The 27989-nt window shown below is 36.1% G+C and overlaps 1 protein-coding gene across 4 annotated transcripts; it reads right to left on the bottom strand.

Moving 5' to 3' along the window:
* On the bottom strand, positions 1 to 26491 carry LOC104903808 (uncharacterized). Of its 4 annotated transcripts, XM_010691925.4 has the most exons (39): positions 26291 to 26491; positions 26073 to 26137; positions 25092 to 25191; positions 24896 to 25003; positions 24571 to 24687; positions 23509 to 23659; positions 21732 to 21979; positions 21376 to 21549; positions 20837 to 20898; positions 20577 to 20694; positions 19327 to 19410; positions 18781 to 18876; positions 18571 to 18672; positions 18267 to 18335; positions 16898 to 16993; positions 16717 to 16824; positions 16343 to 16456; positions 16090 to 16173; positions 14038 to 14166; positions 11558 to 11756; positions 11338 to 11481; positions 11165 to 11208; positions 9950 to 10033; positions 9754 to 9822; positions 9587 to 9663; positions 8483 to 8552; positions 7558 to 7707; positions 7104 to 7169; positions 6846 to 6990; positions 6671 to 6735; positions 6490 to 6555; positions 5711 to 5804; positions 2916 to 2952; positions 2752 to 2809; positions 2259 to 2369; positions 2027 to 2094; positions 948 to 1014; positions 792 to 860; positions 1 to 527 (listed from the first exon to the last, which is right to left on the bottom strand). In XM_010691925.4, exons 1-39 carry the CDS (start codon positions 26333 to 26335, stop codon positions 435 to 437), a joined length of 3846 nt encoding a protein of 1281 aa, XP_010690227.2. In that variant the 5' UTR covers positions 26336 to 26491; the 3' UTR covers positions 1 to 434. The 4 variants fall into 4 exon arrangements, with proteins under 4 accessions (XP_010690227.2, XP_048492485.2, XP_057247864.1 ...); XM_048636528.2 differs by lacking the exon at positions 14038 to 14166; XM_057391881.1 differs by lacking the exon at positions 24571 to 24687.
* Positions 26492 to 27989: the final 1498 nt, after the last annotated feature.

Here is a 27989-nt window from a genome sequence, read left to right as displayed (position 1 = left end):
TTTACAGTAAACCACGAATCCACAATAGATTGATAAACGATGATCATCTACGACGTCACAATAACTCGAGTATTTCACTAGTACAGAAAATACATGATTAACTGAAGCTTGTGTTCTTATCTCATGTACTGTAGTGTAATCTATGTTGCATCTTTCTGTTGTAAATAAGAATCTGACAGGTAAACCTATAATTTGACGCCCTCACTGCAGAGTAAAATATGGCCTGTAGTCTGACAATCAACCTTTTTCATGATATTGGAGAAGTTAGCATGAAACCATAAAGGTGTCGTGCATGTTGCTTCAAGTACAACAAGAAACTACTCGGTATTTCCAGGAATATACAGTCGCCATGGTGGAGAGTTGGTTAGAGAAGACAAGCAAGTCAAGATACTCCAATACCACATAGATATATGGTCTACACGAAAGAGATCCAGTTAGCTTAATTGGGATGAGGAGTTTAGCTCAGCTTCTAGCATTCGGTTCAAAGGCATGCTCCTCGGTGGTGGACCGATTAAACTTAGCAATACCTGCAAATTAGATAGTAAATTACACGACATAAAAGAAGGGTTGGGCAATGCCTGTAAATTACCTGCAGATTATAAGGCAATAAACAGAAATAACCGCTGTTTCACCAAAGAGTTGGGGCAAGGGCTGTGCCTATGCCACAATTCATGCCAAATTTTCAAAAGAGGGGCCGTTCATGGAGTGGGCTTGTGTCTTGCCGGCCCGTTCCATAACCAGCTCTTATTTTACCTAAGCAATTCCGCCAAATATCACAGGTAGTGACTTACTGGTAAAAAGATCAGCCCATGCAGGAAACCGATGATAACTAGCGCCAAGTACATTTGGAAGTAATAAACCTGGAAACATACAGCAGTTGTCTATTTCAAGCCATTCACCTTAGTCATAAATGGATTCAAGGGATAAATCAGAGATAGATGGCAAACCACAAAAATCTCTGATTTTGCAAAGCACAGGACAATAACTCCAACCAGCTTTGTAAGTGTAATTCCACTGGAGGCAAATAAAACATGTATTAGCTTACTGATTTTGTGCAATGACTAAAAAATCAACTTTGATCAGTGATTAAGAGCTCAGAACTGCGTTTGGCTAAATATGAAGTATTCTAGTGAAAATTCTATTGTGCTCCCAGGAGCACAGTGCACCAAGTAAATTTATTCCATTTTCGATGAGTAAATGTTCTATTTCAACAAATGCTTGTTTTGAGCATATTTTTCAGCGAAAAAATATGTTCTACTTTCCGTGAAAATTGTTCTATTTTCTATAAGCAAATGTTCTATTTCAATAAATGTTTGTTTTAAGCATATTTTTCAGCAAAAAAAATATATTCTATTTTCCGTGATAATTGTTCTATTTTCAATAAGCAAATGTTCTATTTGAATAAATGTTCGTTTTAAGCTTCTTTTTCAGCAAAAAAATTATGTTCTATTTTCGATAAGCAAATGTTCAATTTTAAAAAATATTCGTTTACAGCTTATTTTTCAACAAATGAATGTATCCTACCTTCCGTGAATATATGTTCTATGTTTGATGAGCAAATGTTCTATTTAAGTAATTGAATTTGCGTAATGTTCCACTTCAACAGTAAAATATTCATTTTCGCAATTGAATTATAGTAATGTTCCAATTCAACAGTTAAATGTTTGTTTTGTAAGTGAACTCTTGTAATGTTCCTCTTCAACACAAAAAATGTTCGTTTGTGTAAATGATTTCTTGTAATGTTCCACTTCAACAGTAAAATGTTCTTTTTCAGTTTTGTAGATGTTCCATTTTGCATTGTGGGAGCACAATTCTCATTGTGTTCTTGGGAGCACAATCCACGGATTAGTATTCTAGAGAATTATCCCCCCCCCCTCACCCCCCCCCCCCTCACCCACCCCCTCAAAAAAAGACTCGACGCATATCTAATTTTCCAGTCAGTGGTATGTCATATTGTCGGGAAAAGACTCCAAAGAAGTTGTAAAAGTCACAAAGAAAGAAGTGAGAAAAATGCAAAGTTGCTTACCTGAAAACAGATGCCCCCATAGTACCAAGAGCCTCCTTTGCTCGTTTGTTCCTGTCGCCTTGGCTGACCTGGATATAAGCAGGCATCAACAGAACATCACCAACTAGACCACGATTAAAAAGAGTCACAAACTATGAAGGTGGAAATTGAATTCATGTCTCTTTCCTAACCCATTTACAGTTGCTTTAAAATGGTGGATTGCAAAGAATAAATAAAATTTGGTGATATTTACCGAAAATGCATGTGTTATATGGACACAGAACTCAACAGCAATTCCTATTGACATGATAAGGTTGACAACAGAAACTGCATTCAGTTGGATACCCAAAATAGCCATAACACCCTGCATTTTACATCATAGAACAGATTCAGAGTCAGTAAGCTATTTCAGATATCATAAAACTGTTCAGACAGAAACAAATAATACACTAGAGAAATTGAATTGTTGAGGCTTCCGCGCATGCATACATAACAGTTCCTTAAAGTAAACTACTTTAAGTAAAAACTATGTCAGTTTGCGGAATGGTCACTGGCTAGTCCACAAGTGGATTTTACAGATTTTACCATTGACATGCAGCAAGACAGCCCATAAATTCCAACAGTACAAGTTAAAGAGGATTAAGTTAACCAGGTATATTGCGTAACTGAATCATATAAATTTCCACTGATACACAAAAGAACAGATTAGAATTTTGGGTTACTAAAATTCTGAGGCAGAATTGTACCATGAGATCAACCACAATCATGGCTAAAACAAGCAAAATGATGGCTGAACTCCACAAACTGCAATCAAACAACAAGAAACGGGTAATGAGTCTAAAGAACGAAAATTAGTTGAACTTTTAATACATGGGCAGTAAAAACACCAGGCTTGTAGTAGATATCTAACCTGGATGATATGACAACACACACGACAAAAACAGCACCTGTGACAACAATTGACATGTGGATAAGTGACTTTTAAGAAAGCATTGTCTCATCAATGATAGGGCCAAATGCTTACTAACTGGATGAAAGGACTAAATCAAGAAATTGTCATCAATGAGAAGAGAACATGCAATGGAAAGAAGACAATTGAAATCATACATCCTATAAACGGTCATACATTAGGCCTCTGAGCTATTTCCAGATTGAACTTGAAAGATACAAAACAAGTTGTGGAAGAAATTTTAACACAATACCACGAGTTCCAACCACGCAAGAGTCATCCCATGAGTAAATGAGGCCCTCAAAAAGGTCTGGGATGATTGATATTGTCGAAACCTGAAAAGTCCACAAATTGCCCCCAAAATGGCCAAAATTGAAGGCTATACATGCTTCCAGACATTCCTGGGGGCAGGCACCAAACCCCATGGAATTCAGCCTAAGGTCAGGCAAAACTGTTTGAAAGCTAATCAACGCCCTATATGGTGCCCGTTGGAGCTATTTAGGAGTTGAACTTAGAAAGAGCTAAAACAAGTCGTGGAAGATATTTTTAGGCAATTCAAAGGGTCTCAACCATCCCAAGCCACCCAAGGCATCTCGAGGTACTCGGGAAGGTTTCTGATAAAAAACGTTGTCAGGCCCGAAAAACTCCATTAATATTCTCAAATAGCCAAATTTAAAGGTTTTGAACATTTTCGGTGCTCGGACACCAGATGTCGTAAGATGCATTATAAGGTCGTGGGAGACTATTTGAAAGCTAATCCATGCATTAGAACGACCATATAATTGCAATATTTTCCTTCAGAGCTATTTTAGAGTTAAACGTGAAAGATACAAGACATATCGTGCGATACATTTTAAGGCAATACTAAGGGCCTCAAACACTCAAGATTCATACCCAGACATTTCAATGCCCTCGGGAAGGTTTTTGATAACAATGTTTCAAAAAATATTGTCGGGGACATAAATTCCAATAATAGCCAAAATAACCAAAATTTTAAGGCTATAAATTACAATAATACACACTTGTCAAACTATTGCGAGGTCCGTGCACTAGAGCCCATAGGATGTATCCTGAGGTCATCAGAGACCATTTGAAATATGATTCATACCCTAAAACAAACATATGATGGCTTTCGGAGTAGAACTTCAAAGATACAAAATGTAATGAACTGATAATCAAGGCAAGTATTTAAGGGGTGAAGATGGTGAGTTATATTAACAAGTGAGAATAAAGAAAATGTAAGATAATTTTCAAGTATTTGAGAGACTTAACACTTTCCCAAAGTTACTAACAAGCTAAATAACTTCGTCATAATTTCTGATTTACTATATTTATAGTAGACTTGCCTACTGTCTCCTCTAACTAACTAGCTATCTTGATCCCCAAGCTAACATATAAATAGAGGAGAAGATTAGGGAGCTTTGTTACCCGAACTCGGCAAATTTTGCCACATACCAGTGTCAAGAAACGACACGACACCGACACAAGTTCGTGTCAGATCCGGCAAGTTTCACTCAAACACGACCAGGATAAAGAGAAAAAGAAGAGGAAGCTATGGCCATTATCTTACATTATCTGTATTTTCTCACTTGATGATATAAATCACCATCTTCATCCCTTGAACTACCTGCTTAGATTATCAATTCATTACACAAAACAGGGCATTTAAAATATTTTGAGGCAATGAAACAAGTCCTAACCACCCGAGAGTCATCCCAGGATATCTCGAGGCTAATGTTGGGACCGGAAAAGTTCGAAAATAGCTCCAAAATGGCCAAATTTGAAGGCTATAATGTATCCCAAGGTCAGGAAAGGTATTAGCACCAAACCCCAGGGCCCTAGCAACCTCATTAATATTGAGTGTATGAGCAACAATTAGAGATAATTATCATCCCATGACATGAAGTAAAGTGGATGGGATTCACTTTATGAAACTCTACAAGCAAAATCTTCCCCACCAAGCACCCCAAACAAAAAGAAAAAGAAACGGCTAAGAAAAGGACACAATTTGTGATTTAAAGTACATAACATGATAACAGAATGCCCAGAATTCTTAAGATGCAAAGCAACTCTACTGATCGGGAGTCGGAGAGGATTTTTGTTCATTTAGAGGTATTTTGTACCTTACCATATCCCTTTTGTCATATGTGTGCAACAAATTTGCATAAAAAACGTCAAGTATGATAGTTTTAGAGTAGAGAGGAGATTGAATAAAATATGGAGAAGTTTTGCATTAAAGTTGCTCAATTAATCTCAATACAATAAGTGTCTTTTATAGGCTTACAATAAAAAAGTAACTAACCTAAAAGTTAGCCACACTACTAAGTAGTGGAAAACATGTCCTATACCATATCCTCCTTAACTACTATTCACTAATCACATTTTAATTATAAAATAAATTACCCACTAACTTACTACTAGCCACTAATCCAAATTGTTAGGAAAATCATTTGACTAGAGCATAATCCAACAAAGTATCTATAAATAAAGTCAGACCTTAGACAACCAGACGTCCTCATACAAGTGTAAAAAATCAATCACCCAAAAAAAGGAGAAATTGTTAGCTCTTCTTGATACTCAGCTGATAATATAAATTGAAATAGACCTACTCAATTATGTGACGCCATCAATTTTGGATCTCGACATTTGACAACGAACATGTGTATAAACTTTGGAAAGAAAACAAGATCCATAACTGGGAAATAGAGATTGAGACAAAATGGAATAGAAGCACTATAGATATACTAAGTACTAACCAAGGGCAATAGCTAGGTTGATCAGAGCAGTTCTCCATATGTCCAGATATTGTTCAAAGAATATATAGAAAACTGAATATGGAAAGATATCCATCTGCAAAGTCACCACACATAACCATGAGAAAACAAAAATGAAAAATTCACCCCAAATATTACCAATAGGTTGAAATCATGAAAATAGATGATTTTTTCAAACATCAATAGGTGCTGAGAAAAATGCAGTTTTTCTAGTTGATAGAATATCATATACTACCTCCGGTCTTTATTAGTTTAACCGTATTCTTTTTTGGGATGTCCCTTATTAGTTTACCCATTTCTTTTGTTTCCACTTTTGGAATAGGACCACTAACTTTCCATCACACATACATTCAACTTTAATACAAAATAATAGTTTCTCTTTCTTTCTATGTCCCACAACATTGTTTCTCCTAAAACTTTGTGCAAAAGAAACGGGTAAACTAATAAAGACCGGAGGGAGTACAATATTATCATGATAATATGGAAGTCTAGTACTAGGAGATATGATTAACATTAAGAAGATAGAATTAGGAGATATAGATTATTTATTGTACAACTAGGAATCTAGTTGGATACATTTTAGGAGTAAGTGTTTAATAAGGTTTCCTTAACCTTGTTATATAAAGACGTGGTTGATTAATTGAGAAAAGGGGTGACCAAGATTGAGATTGGTATTGGTTGCAGAGAGAAATTTAACAATAGGCTTATCACTCTAGCCTTAGGAGAAAAAGAATGAAAAAAATAAACCAAGGTCAATATACCTTCAGTGAATCAGAAATCTTTGAGCTGAACTCACGGGCGGCACGCAATGCGTTGACATAGTCACTCTGTCATGGACAATAAACCAAAAAAACTTGAGGGATCTTGACTGTAATCAATGCTGCATCAGGCCAAGAAACTACTGGTTATTTCGCTTCCTGTAAAATGTAGATATGAAAATACCTGTCTGTTGACTGGTGTGTGATACGTACGAAACTCGGATGCTCTTATAATACCATTTTCATAACCTGATTAGGTTTGTCACGAACACAGATTTTCAGTTTCAGACCTTAAGGTTTACCAGAGACCTAGGAAGTATCAAGTATCATGCCCAAAAGAGATGGTGAAAAAAACAAACCAGTCAAGTCCAAACTAGTAGTGTAGGCTCCATGACCACCCTTAGCACAATCAGCAGATGGCAACGCATTGAGGAACCATGGAAGCTTTTCTCTGAACTGTGCTGTTGAAGGGCGATCATTGTCCAGGTCTGTGTGACGAAAGCACTGTAAGTGATTCAACATGTCAGTATGATACCAATAAACTTGGTAAATAAAATTGTGACAACAAATTGGCATAAGAACATTCTATTATGAAGCATAAAGATGAGTATCATTACCGTAGTACAATCTCCGCAAACTCCTCCATAACCACAAGGCCCTTCATCAGGTGAACAGCAAGGTGGCTGGAGAGCAACATTAAAGAACTTAAACTACTTTTATTCAAAGAAACAGACAGCTAGAACCAGAATCAATATATTAATAAATTCTTCCTACAAGTCACATCTAAGAAAAACTGATATCCCCATTGTCACTGATCAGTCGAAATTGGTCTCATTCACAGATTTTTTTAACAAGTCTAAAACTCATTTTCAAAATATCGAGCTTGTCTGTGATGAATGCACTCTCTACTTAACGAATCATGTTTAGCAAGTCTATGCCAAGAGGTTCTTCAATTGGCTGACACCTGTCACAGATCTCCTCAATGTCATCACAACTCAGACCTGGATACTTCTGCGACAATGGTGAAGAGGAGGAGGGGACACTGAAAAGGGGTCGTGAAGAAACACCAACCTGATCATCAGGGGGGCAATAACTACCATTTACAAACTTTCGGCAACAACCAAAAGCTTCAGGTGATAACCACACAAGAAAATCATCAAGCCATGAGGCTGCTGGCTTAGCAATGTAGCTAGATTCTGGTGTTGTAGACGCTCTTGATATCTGCATTCATTTAACCAGAAAGTCAATTGGGTAATAGTCTAATAGAGCAATATGTAAAGCATGGGAAGTTGAAGGTTTTTTTGGGAATAGAGGGCTAAATTCCATAATTTCCTTTAACTATTTTAATCATTTATATCTCCACCATACTAATAGTAGTCATTCTTAAAGATTCTTAGTTAAGAGTATCATTAAGGGTAGCATGGCTTTCGATCTACCTAAAGGAGAAATTCGGTGTACATTTTAAGCATGGAGGGAACAAAAGGGTACTACAATCAACGTTGGATTTACACTAAGTGTACATATTTAAAACAGAACTCCAAACATGTTGCGATATTGATGAACATCAGTTGAACTATTAGATACATGAATTAGAATATCAATACGAATATGTGAACAGAATGAGAGAACAACAAAGAATTTTAATATTGACATAAGGACACAGCAACAGAATTGCTTCCTCTCATCCAGAATGCAATAATATGAAATGTGAAGAGGGGCAGCTTCCATCCTTTCACTTATTAGAATCAATATAGATTCAATTAAAAGAACAATGATAACAGAATAACCCGAAAACTATACCGGTGCTCATAATGCATCAATTTAAGCATGACATCACAATGCATCAATTTTTAGCGTGACAAAAGCAGTCAATACTTGGTATGACAATTTGGAAAAAGTGCATAGCTAAGAAACTATTAGCATAAGCAAAGCTATCCAACGAGGTGCCAGAGAATGAGCTAAAATATGTTATCAATGCACTAAGTTAACATGTTACCTCATTTAAAAGAGAGTTTGAGTCACACTTGCTAATTGAACACAGCTGATTTGTATGTTTTGATTTGGAACTGCAAGACATCCAGCATAAAATATATATCGTTGCCAAAATGCCAAATATATGTGAAAAGGTATAATGAAAACTAAAATACAGAAAACACTGAAAGGTAGCTTTTTTATTTATTCAGTATGTTCCTGAACTTAAATATCACTTGTACGTAACTCTTATTGAACCTAGATACTGACTAACAGTTGCTTTGTATCCATTATTAACAAGCCTAAAGATCATCATCATCATATAACAGTGCAACAGTACTGATTCTGCTTTTTGCTTACCCTAAGTAACAACTTTCAATCCCCCCTGAAAATCCAGTTCATGAGAGTTGCATGTATCCAGATTCCAGGTCCTGGGTTGGTTTCAAGATAAAGATTGGTGCAAGGGCTGATTTAGCATGTGGTGCGGGAATCAATCCTTAACGGCTCAATTATCAGATATATTCACAATTTCCCTACTTAAGGAAGCTACTATTGAACAACTCTGTGGGATGGTAACCAGAAACATAGGAATTTTCTTTCTCAAAACTTCTTAACATTGGGGGGGGGGGGGGGGGGGGGGGATTCCTTTTTCTCTCAATTTTTTGTAACTTTTTCAAAAGAACTCTCTGCATTTCCTGTTAAGGGTCTTTTGACAAAAAAAAGGTCCTCCTAGAGCATTCTCTTTTTCACGTGAAGCAGCCAGAGAGATGATCCCAACAGAAAATTTCCTTTAGATGAGGATTTTTATTCTTCCCAGGACCTTTTAGGTTATGTCAAAAGGAAAAGGCTATTGCCATTGGGTTCTTTCTCTGGCCCTTAGCCTTGTCTGAAATGGGTTGAGTGAAACCTGATTCTCAAAGATGTTCTTGTAACTTGGGAAAGAACTATAATAACTGGAGAGCATGGAATTTCTGACCTCAACCCCCCCCCCCCGGTGTATATAGAGGATTCTATCCTGGAGTGTTATTTATTATAAAAACTTTATTACTTGTCTGAAACTCCTGATTTCTTTAAAAGCCAGTTAAGTGAACTATAGCATGATACCAATACTATTATAACAGAAAGATACCTGTAGTTATAATCCTTTACAACGAAATATAGGGGTGGGCCAACTCTTAGATGCTCTGAAATATTATTAAAGTAGCCCTGTAACCATAAAACTAATGAGACCAGGACAAATAGGCAGTGCGATAATGTAACATGGAAGATCAAGGAATTTGATAAGCTTAGGAAGACCTGAAGATATGAGTCCCGTGGAAGAGCAATCTGTTGCTCTAAGCCTGGCTCAATCCTAGGGCACAATGCCTACACAGAAGAGCATAGAAAAAGGTATAGGATATCTCTAGTGAATTGCAAATAGCCAACTAAAAAAAAAGCAATATTTAACCAATCTAGAAGTGAACAAATTGCGATTCGGATTATAACAACTTACTATGCTTGCTAAAGCCAAACCAGAAAATAGAGCAAGAACAACGACTTTTACTCCCCGAAGTAAAAGAATGGGTGCATGAACTTCCTGTGGAATGAGAGTCGACTTTAAAGAATTAGAAAACCAATAAGGTAAACAGCATAGGATGATATAAATAGCAACTTGAACGAGAAATTTTGAAAATGACACGCTAATTATCAAATTGAACATCCTTTGCAATATATAATGGGTTTTATAGCCTCAAGTCCTTAATAGTTAAGGTGGCAATGAAATGCTTCCTTGTCTCTTTAAATTAGCTGAGGGTCTGTTTGTTATCTTTTTTGTGTTTCTAGATTTCAGTTTTTCTGAAAACTAAAAACAAAAATACGAAAACCAGTAAAATTAAATATTCAGTATTTTGTTTTCAGTTTTCAAACTAAGCATGATTAGAATAAGTTCAAGTAAATTTAATTTCATTTATGTAGCCTATATGATATGATCAATAAAATCTTAAAGCCAAAAACTGGAAACTGACAGCTAACAGGCCCCAAGTTGCTAGCTTCTGCAATGTGTCAACAACTGGACCTAAGGCATCCATGAAATGAAGTTGCTTTATCACCGATGTGCATTGCAGCCAGGGTATTAACATCAGCTTAACAATCACACTTAAGAAAATACAATATAATCATATGAAGATATGGCGGCTGTATAATTTTTCATTGAGTTGTTTACTAGAGTAGACAATATGGAATTGAGTTGTATAATTGTTCTAATGATTATTCAAGCATTCTCCAAATTTAAACTCTAGATTAGGAAAGTTTATATAACTATTTAGTTGGCAGGATGCCAGGATCTATGATATTTCATCTTAGAGCTCTCAGTCTCTAAGCTCGTGTAAGTATACAGATTGTGCTTCGATTCCACAACTTGTTCTTCGTAGAATGTCAAGAATGTGTGATATCTGTGAAGCTCCAATTTCCCGATTTTTCTTTTTCTTTTGGGGGAGGGCGAAGCATGCCAGGTTGACTGCACAACTTTCACGTTAGGTGTTTTTTCTTAGACACCATACCAAAACATTCGTCTTCTCATATTATTCTATACATTGAAAGGGTCAGCACTCAGTCGAGGACCTGCTTGTCATGATATACACTGTATTCTGTTGAGCGTAGGTTTTCATAATGAGGCAGATATCCTAGGAAGGGAAACTAAAGGACCTCAACATCTCAAATTCAAGCATACCTTCATATATCGAGTAAGCAATCCTGGATTTCTCTGATCAGTCCCTGTTGTATAAATATATCAATCAAAGCACAAGATATGATAAATGCAAAAAGCTAAACATATCCGCTGGTTACAGAAAATTTTAATCAAAGGTCAGAATAAAAAAATGCAGTTAATTGTGCTTGACAAACCTCTGTTTAATTCTGCTGAAGCTGAAGGTACTCTAATGCATGGGAAACAGTCAATTCTAGAGTCTTCAGCTCTCCTGAAATCAAGAACTATCAACGCGACAAAAGCACTGAGCTGAAGAAGAAAGTCCAGAAGAATAGCCAAAGCTGCAGAGATGGACAGAGCTGAATCAATCGATTGAACAGATTTATTACATAAAGAAGTCTACCGAACCAAAGAAACCTGCAAACATGGAGAAAACACGGCATGCTGGCATAGTAATGAAGGCTCCGACTGCAAATGCCAAGACCTCAGACAAACTAGCAAGTGTTATAGATGGACCAACTTCAACAAGGGCATTGCTTATTCGTTCTTCTAAAGATATTTCAATTGGCTGCCGTTTTGCAGCATGTACCAATATGCACATGTTATCAACTCCAACCTGTTATTAAAAGATTGAAAAACAAAATGCATAAACTTTGAGAGAATATGTAGCACAGAACAAGCAAGAAGAATATGCATTAAGCACACATGAAGACTTAGATCCCTGCAAAAATATTTAAACTACATTGAATTTGCAATATGAAGGGTAACCTGACATAGCCAGTAAGCCTTACCCAAGTAGGTAATACTACCGTTCAGGCACCATAGATAAGATAGAGGACAAGAAACTGCGGCATTTAAGGTAAAACATCTGCTTAGATGGACTGATGGAGACATAAAATGTGGAGATTGGAAAAAAAAAAAAACAACAAGAATATGCCCAGGACCTAAAACCCAGCATAGAACCAAAATGCTAAGTAGCTATATGCTTCTATCTGGAGCAAGTTTTCACATTGAAGTGACACCCAATAACCAGCTTGCACGCTACATCGTTTCATCCAGTAGAAAAAAATGCATTGGTTAAAAGGATAAGACAGGACATGATATAAAGGCTTAGGAGTACAGATAATTTTATGACAGCTATGTTGAAAAGAATGAAAACCTTAAGGGGCGTTTGGTTGGGGGGTGTTAAGAAAGGGTAAGGAAAAGACCATTAATGAAACCCTTTTTTGTTGTTTGTTTCACCACTTTAATGAAACCCTTACCTATTTTTCCTATTAGGTTACCCCCAAAGTCCTCTAAGTTGATTACCCCACCCCCCCAAGGGTTTTTGAAAACCCTTACCCCAACTCATTACCCTCCTCTCTCTCTCTCCTCTTGTGTACTGCTCAACTCACTTCAACAATTTGTTTCAATTTTTCCCCTGTGACCACCGCGCCGACCCCGATGACCCCATCAATTTTCCCCCTCTTCTCCGGCGAGTTCTGTATTTTCTCCGGCGACCAATGCATGATTTCTACTCAAAATTTTGATTTTTATTTTTTCCGGCGAATGCAGTATTAAAAAATGCAGTAGTTATTCTATAAACAAATGCAGTAGATGCAGATTCAGTAGATGTAGATGAAAATTACGTATAAAGATGAAATTTTTTTCCCTGTGACCACCGTATAAATAAATGCAGTAGATGAAAATTTTGATTTCTATTTGTTTTTTTGTTTGACTGTTCTGTAATAGTGTAGATGAAGATTTATTAATGGCATCTAGTAAATGTGATGTTTGTGATAAATCATGCAAACATTGAAGGTATTTTTGTGGGATTTGTGATGTTCACATACATGCTGGGTGTTTGTCAGGCAAGAGTAAGACTAGTGATGATGATGAAGGTGGATTTGTTGAGGTTTTGGGTGAGATTGTTGTTGGTATTTCTGAAAGTCTTTGATATGAATGATTTAGAATGAAGTTTTCTTCTATGATCTTATTTGATGATTATGTCAAACACTAATGAGTCCTAGGAAGTCAGAATGAATTGCACGTTTATTTTGATTGAAAACCCATTGGGTTAATGTGAAGAACATGGAGATCAAGCCTACAATTCAGGATGCATTCCATATAGTCAATAAGATCATGGAGACGAAGTTGCTCAATACAAATAAGAGATAATAAAAGGAAGATGTTTGATTATTCATTTAAACGTGTATGACTCTGGTGTTTTAGACAAGTATTTTGTTGAGGTTTTAGTTGGTATTAACATTGCTAAAAAATGGTGTTTTGAACTTTTCGTGAAATGAAGTGGCAAAGTAAACAGATTTGACCATAAGCAAATTTCAAAATGGTACTGTTCAAATAGTATTTTGAACTTTATATTGTAAAACAGGTTGAATGAGTACAATCATAGGTCAAAACAACTATAATCTAATAAACTGTTGATTCCCTTTCATTAAAAACCAAACAGTCACAAAGGGAATCAGGGAGTATACCATTCCCTTTCAGGGTTGGAACCAAACAGACAGACAAAATCAGGGTCATTCCTTTCCTTTCTCCTTGTAACCCTTTCTGGATTCCTTTCCCTTACCCCTGCGCGAACCAAACGCCCCCTAAATAACTTTGACAGAAAATCATCATTTTGCTATAATGGGCAATTTAATTCATGGACAAGATTAAATGTCAGATGTGGCCTCAAAACCCAAAAGCTTTTCTCTCCTTACACAGTACAATGCATTATAATATCTCAATATATTATGCAACAACCGTTTATCGCAGCCATCACCATATGAATATGAAATAGAATCTATTAGATATTATGGCACTATAATATGATGAACAAACAGTCTTCTATATGCGTGAATCCAGAGACAACCATAAGTATTATGGCATTATAATATGATGATCAGTCAACTCACAGCCAACACGAGAAAGGGAATGACTTCCATTATTATTAAAGTTGACTTCACTCCGAAGGCGCTGAAGAAACCAACTGACCCAAGGACAGACAATATAACAACCACAACTCCTGAAAGACCAAGAAAAACCTGTGAACCAAATTACTTGTTAGTCATATAATTCACTTCATGCACACCATATATTATTCAAACTATTTATTTTAGTAAGAGTACCCATGTTAGATACATGACATACTCAACTCTTAATTTGGACCAAAAACATGCAAAATCAAATATAACGTCCGAGTGTAACACCTTGACACATACTCAAGTTCCGACACTAGAATCTGAGTCTGAGTAACATGATGCACAACAAATTCTATTACTCGAGAAACCAGTCAACAGATGGCAACACACCAGATAATCGACAATAGCAATCATCACACACAATAATACAATATCATGAATTTTCTTATAAAAAGGCCAACAAATAGAAGACTCCCTCATACATTAGAATTTAGATATTCTTGTACAAAATAAATATCCAAACATTAAACAGCAGGTTGGCACTTGGCAGCATTAACTTTGTCAACCTACCCTCCATTTTTTGTTTAATTGGTTATTTGCTTTTTCACTTGGAGCAAGAAACATATCAAAATGCAAAGAGAGAATAAAGGTAAGAGAAAAATAAAGGTTGACCCACATAAAGTTGTTGTTTTGCTCATCAATTGGGTGGGCCAACCTACTATTTAACCAAAGGGAGTACTAAATGCTAAATGAAATTCAAAACAGTATGCTGATGATCTGATCTGTGTCCTTTGACCATTTTACCAATTACCAGTCCAGTTTCCCTTGATTGGAGACAACTAGTCCTGAAGGTCTCAAACAAACAATCAAAGTCTAGATTCAAAATTTTCAGGTACCCAAGGAACAGTATTACTTATTTTAGCAAACACGTGGAGATTATTAAAGTAGTCATGATCTAGGCCTCGCATTCCATATTGTTGGCATGTCCTAGCTGAAATTGGTCAACTTCCATGTGCATCTAGGTAGGACTTCCTGGGTACCTGAAAATTTAAGGCTCCAATCTTCAAACTTGAGTGCTAGCTGTAAGTGCAGGCTTCAACAGCTTTTAACGGGATAAGAGTATATCTAAAACTTGACTTGCACTGATCATCAAGCGCAAATTTAACAACCTCCGGGCTCCAAAATTTAAGTCAAGATATTTCTGGTATATACTGGGAGTCTGGGACTTGCATACAGAAGCTCGCCAGTGACAAACTGACGGTGAAAAAGTCCACATTCAAGTTTAAGTCGGACATGGGAAGCTACTCATTTACTTTCCTTTCTTTTCTTTTCCGTCCACTTCCTTCTTAGCAAACAAGCATAAGATTACCACTGAAACAACACTCCTTTACATTGCATAAGCATTGAGCATATACCAAGTAAAAAAATTTGCAGATGCGGTCGCTATCGCGGCAACGTTTGCGTTATTGAGGAAGCGGCTTGTAATGGATGAATGGAACGGATCGCGGCTGATGCCGCATGAATTTTTTCAAAAAAATTCACATTAATATGTTCTAACCCTATTTGCATTGTTTTAATTTATGAAGCATTATTACAACATAATATAATCAAATCTATCGGAATATCATGTTTCATCAGCTATATAATTAATTCATAAAATATTTTTGGCCAAAGTCTGAAAAGAACGGATGTAACAAGAATAAAAACAATCTGACGCGTGAGTTCGCATTAAGGTATAGACAATGCGGTGAGAAGTATGTGATTTTTATTATGGTGTTCCGTAACGGGATTTCAGGGAACGATTCTGTAACGGAACGGGAGAGTTTTAATTCCACGGCATATACATATATAGGGGGGTTATAGAAATTCAAACCCTAGCTATGACAGTCAAGAGAGAATTAGGAAAAGCCTCCCGTGAAAATAGAACTGTTAGGGGAACCTTCTGCCTACATGTACTCGATGGAACACAAAAGGAACAAAGATTCAGATGATGGGAACAGACAATATACCTTGTGCAAAAAGGAAACTGGAAATTAAATAACATACCTTAGATGAAATGTAAAAGTAGGATAAGTGTGGCCTATCTCCCAGTGTAAGTGATATGTAAGCAAACATCACAAGATAGCTTATCTGATACAGATCAAACAAATTAAGACACCAATTAATCATATGAACTCATTCTTCTTTAATATACTAATTATTAGCAAAATTGTCAGGCAGATAAATCTCAACATGACCTGCTTTAAGCTCCTCCCACCCAAAGTTCATAATACAGCAATAGATTTCTGAAATAACTTACTAAAATTGTTAGAACATCGGCATAGCTTTCTCGCATTAATTCATCTTCAATTGAGCTTTCAGAAGAAAAAGTTAAAGTGAGATTGCTGGACTGCACCATGGGCAACAGTTCCTCCTGTTCACAAGAGATGGATTACTACACATTCAGGAAAAATTTCAACCAGTACATGGCATATTTTGCTTAAACATGGAGAAGGTAAAGATATAGAAGGTTTCTTAACATTAACTTAACACTAGTAATATGAATTCTTTCCCCTACCTCTTCTTCAATTCAAGACATTTCTAAACTATGAATCTTTTACACAATAAAGGTACTTTAAAAAAAGAAGACTGGAGAGAGTATTATAATACTCTAAAAGGAACTAAGCTACAAACCTTGGCCAACTTGATGAAAGCCCTTTCCCATTCCACAGCCTTCCCGTTAGCATCATTTGAGTCATCAATCATATTAGTAACTGGATAGGTTACCAAAAATGCAGAAGCCTGACATTTGAACATCAAACAATTAGTCTATTATCCCTGCAGTCTTGTAATGTTAGAGTTCAAAAGGTATTACCTCAGAAAAATTATTCCCAGAAAATCCACCCAAGGCAGTGCTTGGGTCAAGAGGGGCTTTAAAAGCACTCAAGCACGTGTCAGTGGATGTATAATGCTGCAACAGGATACATACCACGGAAAAGTGTCAATATCATGCCATATTTTCATCAACAGTCTTCAGGCAACCTCAGCAAAGGTTGTTCCCCTTTTACGCTAATAAAAAGAGTGAAGAAATCTAAGTAAAATGTAAATGAAGCAACAGGCTAATACATCCCTCAGACAATTGATACTGAAACTTCTTTCACCAACAAAATAATTATAGGAGTACCAAATTCCCAGGGATAAGGGTTGAGAACCATATAAACTGTATAAGAGATGTCTACTACATTAAAATACCAATCAATTTAAAATTATCATAAAACCAGATCAGTCTGTTTCAGCGTTCCAAATTTACCCAAGACTCATCCAACCTCTGCGTCTATTTCCAAACAGGACCTCACAAGATTGAAGCCTGAGAAATACACTTTCTAACCGAACATTCAAAACACCCCTTTGCTTAAAAGAAGTTCCATTTAAAACATGAACAGCCAACTTTAAGACTCAAAAGTAAGACCTAAAGTACCAACTAGGTTCTTATAATAACTAAATGTGAGGCGCTTTATACAGGTTCTTGGCTGTCAAAGCAGCAACAGGGAATTCATGCAAGGTAGCCGTAGTGGATTTTTATGCTGGGCAGTTCGAATCAGGAAAATTAGTTAATAATTTTGAGGCAGCCTGCATCAGTGCAAAACCTATTTATGCACTTTACTGCTATAGATACAAGGAGGTATGTGGATAAAGCACAAAGCAAGAATCTTTCAAGTGTAAGCTCATAATCATCGATAAGAGTCTATCTACTTTTGCGAGAAGGATCTACAACTACATACATGAATTCCTTTCTCATGTTTTACTTATTGTAAGAAAAAGCTCAGAGTCCAAGTATTCCTTAATTCTTTTAGCGTTGACAACTATTCATTCCAGCAGTGGCAGAATGGAGCAAGCAATATGCATAGCTTCACTTTGGTGCTTCAATAATCTCTTACAGAGGACACATTTGGCTGATACTCAAAAGATTTCAGATGATTGTATCATAGATGTTTTGAACATACAAGAAATTCTCTGCTTTCCAGAGGACCTTTCACGTTTTACTTATATACTTCTCATGGTAAATTCTCTTTTTCTAGCCAATAACATAACATCTTATAAGAAATATTGAACAGATTGTGACATGTAAACTTCACATATTTGAAGAGAGATTGCAGCAATAATTAGCCAATACTCCCAAATGGAATTACCCTCTGCAAAGAGTACTAAAGAAGATAACTACAGATGATTCCTACAGTAAATACCTGGAAACAATACAAAGCATGCTGAATTCCTCCATACTCATCATAGTTGTCAGGATCCATTTGAAAATACTGTCAAATAGAAAGAAAAGATCAACTTAGTTAAGATATACAGGTATGAGGTTAAGAATGAAAATTCCCACAGGAAAGCTGCATTAGCTACAACAGACCCCTCCATTAAAAGTTAAAAACATCGGGAAAGTCAGGCCAAAAACAAAGTAAGCAGATTGATCATCTATTCATCAATACAATATTCAATATCATCTTGAGATCACAATATTATAGCTTGAACTTTAGTGCCTATAACCTGAAGGAGACTCTGGATGGCACAATCCTCCCCTAAGGGCTTTAAGCATATATCAGACAAAGACACCATAGATCCTGAATAGTTCACTCGAAGATCATCAACCTACAGCAAAACAAAATCCACATTCCAAAACAGTAAGTAAAGTAAAATACACCTATAAACATCTTTAAGTGGCAAGCAAACCAAACTGCAACTAACGGTCACTAATACCTTCTGTTGTATATCAAAAAGCAACTGGATGTTATCCTCTGTTACTATGCTGGGAGATTTCCCATTCTGTGGATCTGGCCTGGTTGCCAAAATAACCTAAAAATAGGGAACCAGCAAAATTGAGTTTTCAAACATGAAGGTGAAGTATGAAAAAAAAAAAAAAAAAAAAAAGTTCACATAACTCTATACCCTTCAATTGCATTACATAATTTACAATTCAATAACAGACCTTTATTCTGCCTTAATTATATTATACAGATTCACTAACATATTCAAAGCATGAGAAAGAAATAACTATTTCTGATGCAATGGTACTCTCTGATAAATTGATAATCCAGCACAAATCCGATGTGTCTCCATATAAAACAGACCTATCATGTGAACTTGTGAAGTGTTGCTTCGTTACAGCTATCTATAATTCTATATTCTATCTAATCCACAAATGGGGGATTGACTTAATGTATCATAAAGACATAAAACAACAAGCAAATAAAATTTTAATACTACTGCAAGACTGGCATAAACGAAAACAGAGGAATATCATACCTGTTCAATTCTATAGAAAGGAGCTAAGTGAGTATCAAAGAAGTGCTTTTCTTCAGCTGCCTTACTTCCAGGACCTACCCATAACTGAAACAAAAGAAAAAATCTATAAAGGGTATTGCCAACACAGAGAATTTCAACAAACAAAGCAAGACCAAATATTTAAAGCGACTACTGTTCTAGAAATTACTTAGTGGCGCATTGAGATGTATTCAGCTTCTTTGACAGAATAATCCAGAATTAAACCTTTGGGACTATCGGTTGAAATTAAGAGATTGAACCAAGCAGGTAACTAAAAGTACTTGTAAAAATGAAAAGTATGTGAAAACAAAACAAAACGATGCAGAATATGTTTCACAAATGCAAGCCAAAGACTCCTTTGCTTAAGTAACGCTATTTTAAACTTATCTATTAGCATGTTTTCCTTCCTCTCCTATATTTCAGTTACTTTTCGTTTATCCTTCCCTCCATATTAACATTTCTTTTTCAGTTCATTTCGAAGAATGAAATTCAAGGGTGTTGGTTGGAACAGGGGCATGAAAATATAAATTGTAAAATATTTTCATTTGCCAATTTATTTGTTATTTTTGGTTTTGTTTCTTTGCTCCACATTCATGCATGAAAATTTCTAACAACACAAGACAGCTCTCCTATTTCACTAAATGCTCAAGCATTACAATGTTAAATAAGCTTGAACATAAACTTGGTGATGCCCAACTTGGCCTGGCTTTTTCGTAGGAACAATGGCTGCAAAATCAATCATCAAATTACTAATCTACATATGTTTCTACTTAACACCCAATCAGGGGAATGCAGCGGAAAGCAGAAGTCAAGAAGGAAGAATTAACAAATTTGAGAGGAATACGAGTAATGGAGAGGTAAACTGTCTTTGGCAATCCAATTGTCCAGATTCATGGAGTCATATGCCACGAAAGTAGGCAACTCCATTACTCGATGGCAAGTCACGTCTCAATGTTACATTCAAGTGACTCAACATTGATCTCTTTAAGATCCAGAAAATTGAACAGGCAACAAGGAGCACTAATGAAAAAAATGAGAATGTCGCAACATTTCAGGGAGGCATATGCAAGATAAGCAGATGAAGGGCAACACAGGCCAACATCTAAATGACCCAACAATTTGAGTTTTGTGATACAGAGGAATGAAAGTACCAAAGAGGTCTAATGTGACATCAAGAATGCATATATTTGACAAAGATTCAACTGGCAAAATATTATCAGAGAAGAACATACCTTCTCAGGTCGAGTCTCAACCTTGAAACGTAATAAACCCAAGCAAAGTATAAGAACTACAGCAACAGAGGAACACAGCACAAGAGTAGGATTCTTTGCAACCCAAAGACCATACTTCCTGGCAATGATTTGATAAAGAATACGTTATATCAATGATAGATTTTTTCTGAATATTTGGGGTTAAAAACAGTATCAACAATAAAAGTAAATAGAAGTAGATAGGAACTGAAGAAAATATAGAGTGAATTTTTCATGCTCACCTAAAAACATCAGTCATGAATCCTTGAATAGCAGACTCACATTGTGGAGCTGTCTCCCTATCCTAATATAGAGACAGTGGACAGAATATGAGAAATTTAAAACAAAAGCATACCCACAGGAAAGAAGCAAATCATCTAGAAAAGAAGAGGCTATAAAAAGTAACTACATTTGACCACACAGTTATGGAATGAAATGCAGATTAAAAAAAAAACTATATTTCACGACACAGTTATGGAACGAAATGCAGATTTAAAAAAAGAAACTAGATTTACACGATTACAGCAGAATAGCAGATAGACTTCTACATAAATAATTATATCACGAGCAGATTACTGCTAATTAGGTCAGGTAGCGAGCCGTATACGGAGAAAACAAAGTAAAAAGAAAGGCACATTCATCAGTTTAAGGAACAAAGAACTTCTGCAGAAACCTGATACAATCAGCAATTATAGAAGGCCTATACAACTAGAATTAAAGGGTTGTGTGATAAAGTAGTAGCCAATATAGAATTATACCCACTTCCCATTAAAGACTATACCTTCACATCAAGAGTATAATCAGTTGCTTCATCAACGGAATCAACTTTACTTAACAAGGGCTCTGCTGTAGACGCAGGACCACTCCTTTCTGTAGTCCGGTGGAAGAACCCCCATCCGAGAAAAGCGGAAACCAATAAAATAAATATGGCCATTGAAAAGTCAATGCATTGCATCTGAAAGTATCACTTGCCAAATCCATAAGTACCAGAAGGATAAATAAATAAATAATACTAGCAACAACTTCAGAGGTTCACAACATACAAAACACCAAACATGAAAGCTTGATTAGATAATCAACATATAAAGAAAACAAAAAATACGATATTTTATCTTCATATCATATCGGAGGTTGGACCTTGATAGCACCCAGTCTAAAAGAGCAGGAATCCTTTGTCTGTGAATGAGGAGGTTCCAAGCTTGAGCACACAGGAGATGAAGGACAATCACCACATGAGCAGCCCAGCGAAGTGTCATTGCAGGAGTAGGTAGACACATCCATGAGCACCATTTCAGATGATTCAGGAGCACTAGTCTGAAATTTGATGGAGTAGGGAGATCCAGGCATGCCCAATCCTGCCTTTCGACCAAGGAATGCAAACCATTCTGAAAATTATATGGTCCAGTAAGCATTCAAGTTCAATAGACAATAGAACAGCTGTCCAACCATTAGTGAAACCTACTTTAATTTTTCAAACCTATGAATCCTTGAAGAATCCAAGTTTGTTCATCTCAACAAATGGTTAAACAAATTCCTTACGATTGGCATGAAAATAATCTCATTCCCGAAGACCTATTCTTATATTACTTCCATGGTAATTAATTACATGGTGCAAAGAAAAGAGGCACTGTAAGTGCATAAAGAGGGTTTAGAGGGTAGTCATTCTCCAAGTTTCACAATACTATTGACCCTACCATGAGCTATTGAAATCTAGTGCACCACATATCCCTTCAAAGTTCAAAAGAATTCCTCAAAACAAGCAATGACCAGTTTCTCGATCCTTTTTTAAGGCCACACCAACCTCTTCTCCTAATCTCGTCAAATTTAGTATACCAGATTTGCACATGATCATCATTAAACAACACAAGCAATCTCCTCCTCAACTACTTGGCCACCTTATGGTCAAGCAAGTCCAGATAACTAAGCACAACCAAAACAGAACAGACAGCTGACTTCGCCAGTGACCCTCTTACAGCCAAATACTATTGTTTATTCTATAAAAAAGCATCAACATGACAATTGTAAAAGCATTCCCTTTATGCAGTCCTTCGACTCCCAAATAATTATTAGAAAAGGGTGAAGGTACTAAGTCAGCGTAACTTAATAAGCATCAAAGATTCATTAAAGATTTTGCCTACAAAGCAGGTATTTTACTTCCAAATAATAATAGAAGTGGGAGAAAGAAGATACCACGTAAAGTCGATGAGCATGACAGGATGATCAACAGAAGCACCAAAAAGAGTTAAATTCCAAACCCTTGTATCAACTGTCAACGCAAGGTAAATACTAGATACTACATGTGTAAGAAAAGGAGAACACTAGGAACAAGCTGGTTCCTTCAATCCACTTCTAACACAAAAAGAAGACATAATAATGTATTGAGAGAGTAGAAAGAAGGAAGGGTTACAATCATATTAGAAAAATCTCTTCAAATCCCTTAACCAAAAACCAATCTGCTCTAGTTATCCAATCCGCCCCATCATGGAGAAAGATGAAAACAACTACTAAGATGTTGGTGGACAGTTGTAGTCACTAGCATATGTTCCATGTAAAATCTTCATATTGTTTTCCTTCAATCTTCAATAAACAGTTAAATGGTTATAGGATCTACAACCAACAAAAACAAAAAAACTCCCTTCACCTCGCGTTGTTCGTATGCCTTAGTTATTGTGTATCACAGCATTTTGAGTGAGAAATCCCTAAGCTCGCAAACTATGTTGCATTGACGGCAAATAAGGAGGAATTCAGTAATTTAAAACAAATTATTCAAGTTTAAATTTGAACTTCGAAATTTTTTGTAAAGCTCTATATGTAAACCATAGATTAAGTGTTTGACAAACCTAGAATAGAAAGAACAGGCATCCAGACAGGTGTACAGATTAAGAAAGTGCTGAAAAAAGTACATCAACTGCACCTTGATAGTTCTTGGCACCAGCCCCAACAAAATCTATGGCTCTTGTGTTCATACTTCCAAATTTTACATCTTTGCAAGAGTTATATAGTCCTTCACCAAAATCTTCAGACACATAATATTCAATGCCATCTGCAGTCGAGTTGCCGTTGACCTGGATCAAAAGTTAAACCTGATTTATGATGACATCATGACAGTGATTTTCTTCTTCGCCTTCAGGGCAAGCAACTGTTACACCTCTAAGGCATGTATAACAAAGAAAAACAATCTCACAAAAAGGAAAAAAAAAAACAGTTATCACAATAAAACACAAGTCATATGCAGATATGAAGCGCCCAAGCCTAATAGCCCTAAACTAGTCTACTTTTTTACACACTATAAACAAAGGTAGTGTTCACCATTAATAGCTCATCAAGCATAACCACCTTCCTAGTTCCTCCAGAAAAAGGGGGGAGCAAGGAGCCAAGGATACCCTTTATGCACTAAGTGCATGCAAGATACTTAGTAATACGTAGTAAAAACAATAAGAAAGATGTGTCGCAATCACAAAGAGATAAAAATAAATAGGGAAAATATCACTTGGGACTTGGGGGTAAAATGGCCTAAATCAAATGTATCAACAAACTTTGCTTTACTTCCTATTTGTTGTATAGGAATAGCCTAGTAGGCAACCCATTCGCCTATTAGATGGATAGTCTATGGGAAATAAGTAAAACCTCTTTGCAATAGTTTATGTAAATTGAATGAGCTTATTTTAAACTGTATATAACTGGCATGCTATCCCACCTTAGATAGGAGTTTTGTTAAAGGTGTTCAGGTAATGGTTGTTGTGCATAGAAGAGAATCATAAATGTGATTGAAGAAAACTGGAGATCCGCAAAAAGCAACATACGCCCTGAAAATTAGATGGCTGGTAAAACATCGATTGGTGAATGGCCGTGAGGAAGGGGGGACACAAATCTTTTATAAAAGAAATTGCACAAAAATAAGGCATGTAGATACTCATTTGGGGCTAGGGGGAATAAAAATATAAAAAATTAAATATAAGATTCTGTGATTACTGACCTCGGCAATGGAGGTGACATTAATGAATAGACTCTGATTTGGTGAGCATGAAAGCTCACAGAAAAGATTCAGGAAGTTCCTCAAGCAAGCTGGGCAACCCACTAGTAAAGGAATTGCCTGCAACAATATATCCATAATTGAATCTTCTTTACACTAGACTAGATAACTGAATAAGACATAAAAGTAACAAGCAATTATAAGCAGAAAACCAAAAGGCTTATAATCTATCCCTCCTACGTCCGTATAATTGAGCTAGTTCAATATACATATAAAAAGAAAAAGCTGCTCATACTGCAAAAATGCATTTCCAGACATTAACTCTTACTTGTTGAACTTGTGACCGCAATGTGTCAAACTGGCGTTCCGTACAACAAACATTCCCAGTTATGGTGGGACACAAACTCTGAATTTTTCCTGAAAAGAGCTCACTGGGCTGCAAAGGATAACAAAACTGCTTTCAGACAAATGTCCAACAAGAATAGTTCAACTTATTTTCTGCAAGAAAAACCTTGAATACTTGCCTTAATAGAAGGAGAACTGTATGGACAATTTAAAACTCTTCCATCGCTACGCTCTCCACAAATATCATACATAGCACAATATTCTGCAGAATGTCTTCTCCTAAAATACAAAATAAAGAAAGTCAGATTACAAATTACACACATTACAGTAACAACCTAGAAGAACTAAAGAGTTAGACAGGTGACAAGAATCTAATGGAAACACAAGACCACAATAATGACATCCATCCTTTTCCATGGCATAGTTATTAAACTGCTACGCATGATCTATTGTAGAATACTTGATTTCTAAAATCACACATGTTGGACTACTTGAGCAAACTTGAAAACTTAGAAAGTCTAGAAATCAACAATGCTTCTTAAAATATAAGAGTTATAGACAATCACGTTTAACTACCCCCTCATGGTCTTATTAATCAATTCACAAAGTATTGTAACGCATATAGAGTAGAGTTTGGATGATATAATGACAGTTAGTCTTCCAAACAGGCACAAGTCGCCTGGAAACGCTAATGATCAAGCCTATCAAGCAGTACTATATGATGAAAATTCAGAGTTCCAACATCGGAGTCTCAATAAAATGGGCTGCATTCCAAATACAGAATCCGAATTTGACTTGTGTATCTTGTTTGTCTTTCCCAGACAAACATTATTCCCAGAATCTCAGCATAATTCTCCTTATTTTGAAGATTCACATAAGTCTCCACTATGACTAAGAAAAGTAAGTGAAATGGACCTAATTATCATACTCTACACAACATTCCAGTTAATTATGCCATCAATGTTTTTAAACTTCCTATTTTCTTAACAATTAGTAGCAATTCAAACAAAATCCTTTATTATTTTTGTCAAACAAACTATTAAATTTCAGATTGTTAGCAGATTGCAAAGTTAGATCATCATTAAGTATTCTGACAAAATAATTCATCAATTAATCCAGCAAAAACAAGAAGCAAATAATTAGATGAAATTAAGTATTACCCAGAAAAAGAGGAAGACCCAGAATCAGCATACACTAAACTAAGCAAAGAACCCAAAAAAAACACCTGCAACAGCACAAATAATCATCAATTCATCACCACTTGAATAGCATATTAATCACAACTGAAATAATCAAGTATTTAATTCAGTTCAAAGACGAATTTTTGACTTGCAAGACCAAAAATTGCTCCTTTTTTTAGTGGGTAAGATTGACTTGCCTTGATCATGAAAGGAAGGACCAAAAATCTGAAAAGCGACGCCATTGATGCACTATCACATAACCAATTTAGATTAAAAGGAGGAGAAGATGGGAAGTGTAGGTTGGAGAAGAGAAAGTCGTTTGCAGTTGAAAATCGCCAACAATGGTGTGGCAGTTGCAGAGGAAACAAGAGAGTCAAATGAAGGTGAGACAAAATATCGTAGGATTAGTGCAGTAAAAGAAACGTATCATTGTGATGTGGACTGATATTTTTGAATTTTTTTCAACAAGAAATTTTAATATTGGCCCTGTTTGGTGATTAGAGTTTAGAGTTTAGAGTTTAGAGTTTAGAGTTTAGAGTTTAGAGGTTAGAGTTTGTGGTTAGATGATTACTTTTTTGTTTAGAGTATTTGAATGCTGATTTAAATAATTGTTGTGTCAAGGTGTTTGGTAACACTTAGCTGATTGTTTAGAGTTTTGTACTTTTTAGAGCATGTAAAATGACATTTATGGACATATATATTTTTTTTAAAACAAATTTTAGTATTAATTATATGGACAAAATAGTCATTTCTTTTTTCTTTCTCCAAAACTCTCATGAAAAAGCTCCTCTACCCAGCTTTTTCAAAAGAGAGTTTTGATCAGATTTTCAAAAGAGAGTCTTGATCAGAGTTTTCGGTACAAAACTCTCTTTAATCCTCTCTTTCACCAAACACCCAAGTTAGAGTTTTTACTGGTCAAAACTCTAAACTCTATCCAAACCTCTAAACTCTCTCTAAAACTCTCTCTCCCAAACACCCCATTGTATAATTTGATCATTAATGTTTATAATAATTGATTAATAAAAATTATATGTGTCGGTTGACAGGGTTCCATTCTAAATAAACCAACGGGTGATAGGTGGAGTAACCCACCCATTTATATGTTGAGTCAATCTCTCTAATTGTTGAATGTGGGATAATTATTTCCTATCTCATATATAAGTTATTTTTAACACATATAAAAGTCAAAAATATAGGGGCACGATATAAGTTATTTAATTTTTCTGAGTTTTTTGTCAGAAACAACCTTTTAAAAGTGTCATTTTGTGAAAAACAACCTTATATTTTTTTTTTGTGAAAAACAACATTTAAACTCTATTTTCTTGTCAGATCAGACCCCTCAACCTTCCCGGCATTGACTTGATTTTTCCGGCATTGACTTGAATTTTCAGGCAAATACTTTTTTTTTTACCCGCCTTTCCTTTCCTTTCTTTTTTCCTCAATTTTTTCCTCCCAACCTCCAGCCTCAAACCCATTCTCCATCCCCTTTCCCTCTCTCTCCTTCTCTCCTCCCACCCCACCTCAACCTCCAGCCTCACCCCTCATTCTCTCTCCTCCACCCTCGTTAACCAATAGTGTTGGCCGTTTAGACAGTTTGTATGTATGAAAGAGGGGTGGAAAAGGAAGTCTTCTGACATATGTGAAGCCAAGCTGAAGATTGAGATGAAGGGTAACAACTAACAAGTGGGTTGTGACTAAATTTGTCAAGGAGCACAACCACGCCTTAGAGAGTTCTAATAAGGTGCACAGTATTGAGCCACGCATGCATTTTGATGGCGCTATGAGCGTTCAACGAGGAAATAAAATGAGGGGTGAAGCTGGAGGTTGGGGTACGGTTGGGAGGAGATAGGAAGAGAGATATTGTGTGAGAGAATGAGGGGTGCGACTAGGAAAGGC

The sequence above is a fragment of the Beta vulgaris genome, chromosome 9 (assembly GCF_026745355.1).
Source record: "Beta vulgaris subsp. vulgaris cultivar EL10 chromosome 9, EL10.2, whole genome shotgun sequence".
NCBI classification, from domain to species: domain Eukaryota; kingdom Viridiplantae; phylum Streptophyta; class Magnoliopsida; order Caryophyllales; family Amaranthaceae; genus Beta; species Beta vulgaris.
Note: the sequence above shows the minus strand (reverse complement) of the source record. Positions and strands in the feature narration are given on the sequence as shown.

Excerpts from the sequence above, each read along its gene's own strand:
- LOC104903808 (XM_010691925.4), bottom strand. The coding sequence starts at position 26,335 with ATGGCGTCGCTTTTCAGATTTTTGGTCCTTCCTTTCATGATCAAG. Across the intron at positions 25,004-25,091 it reads ACAGTTCTCCTTCTATTAAG|CCCAGTGAGCTCTTTTCAGG; the intron begins GCAAGTATTCAA and ends TATCCTTTGCAG. Across the intron at positions 9,664-9,753 it reads CACGGGACTCATATCTTCAG|GGCTACTTTAATAATATTTC; the intron begins GTCTTCCTAAGC and ends TTATGGTTACAG.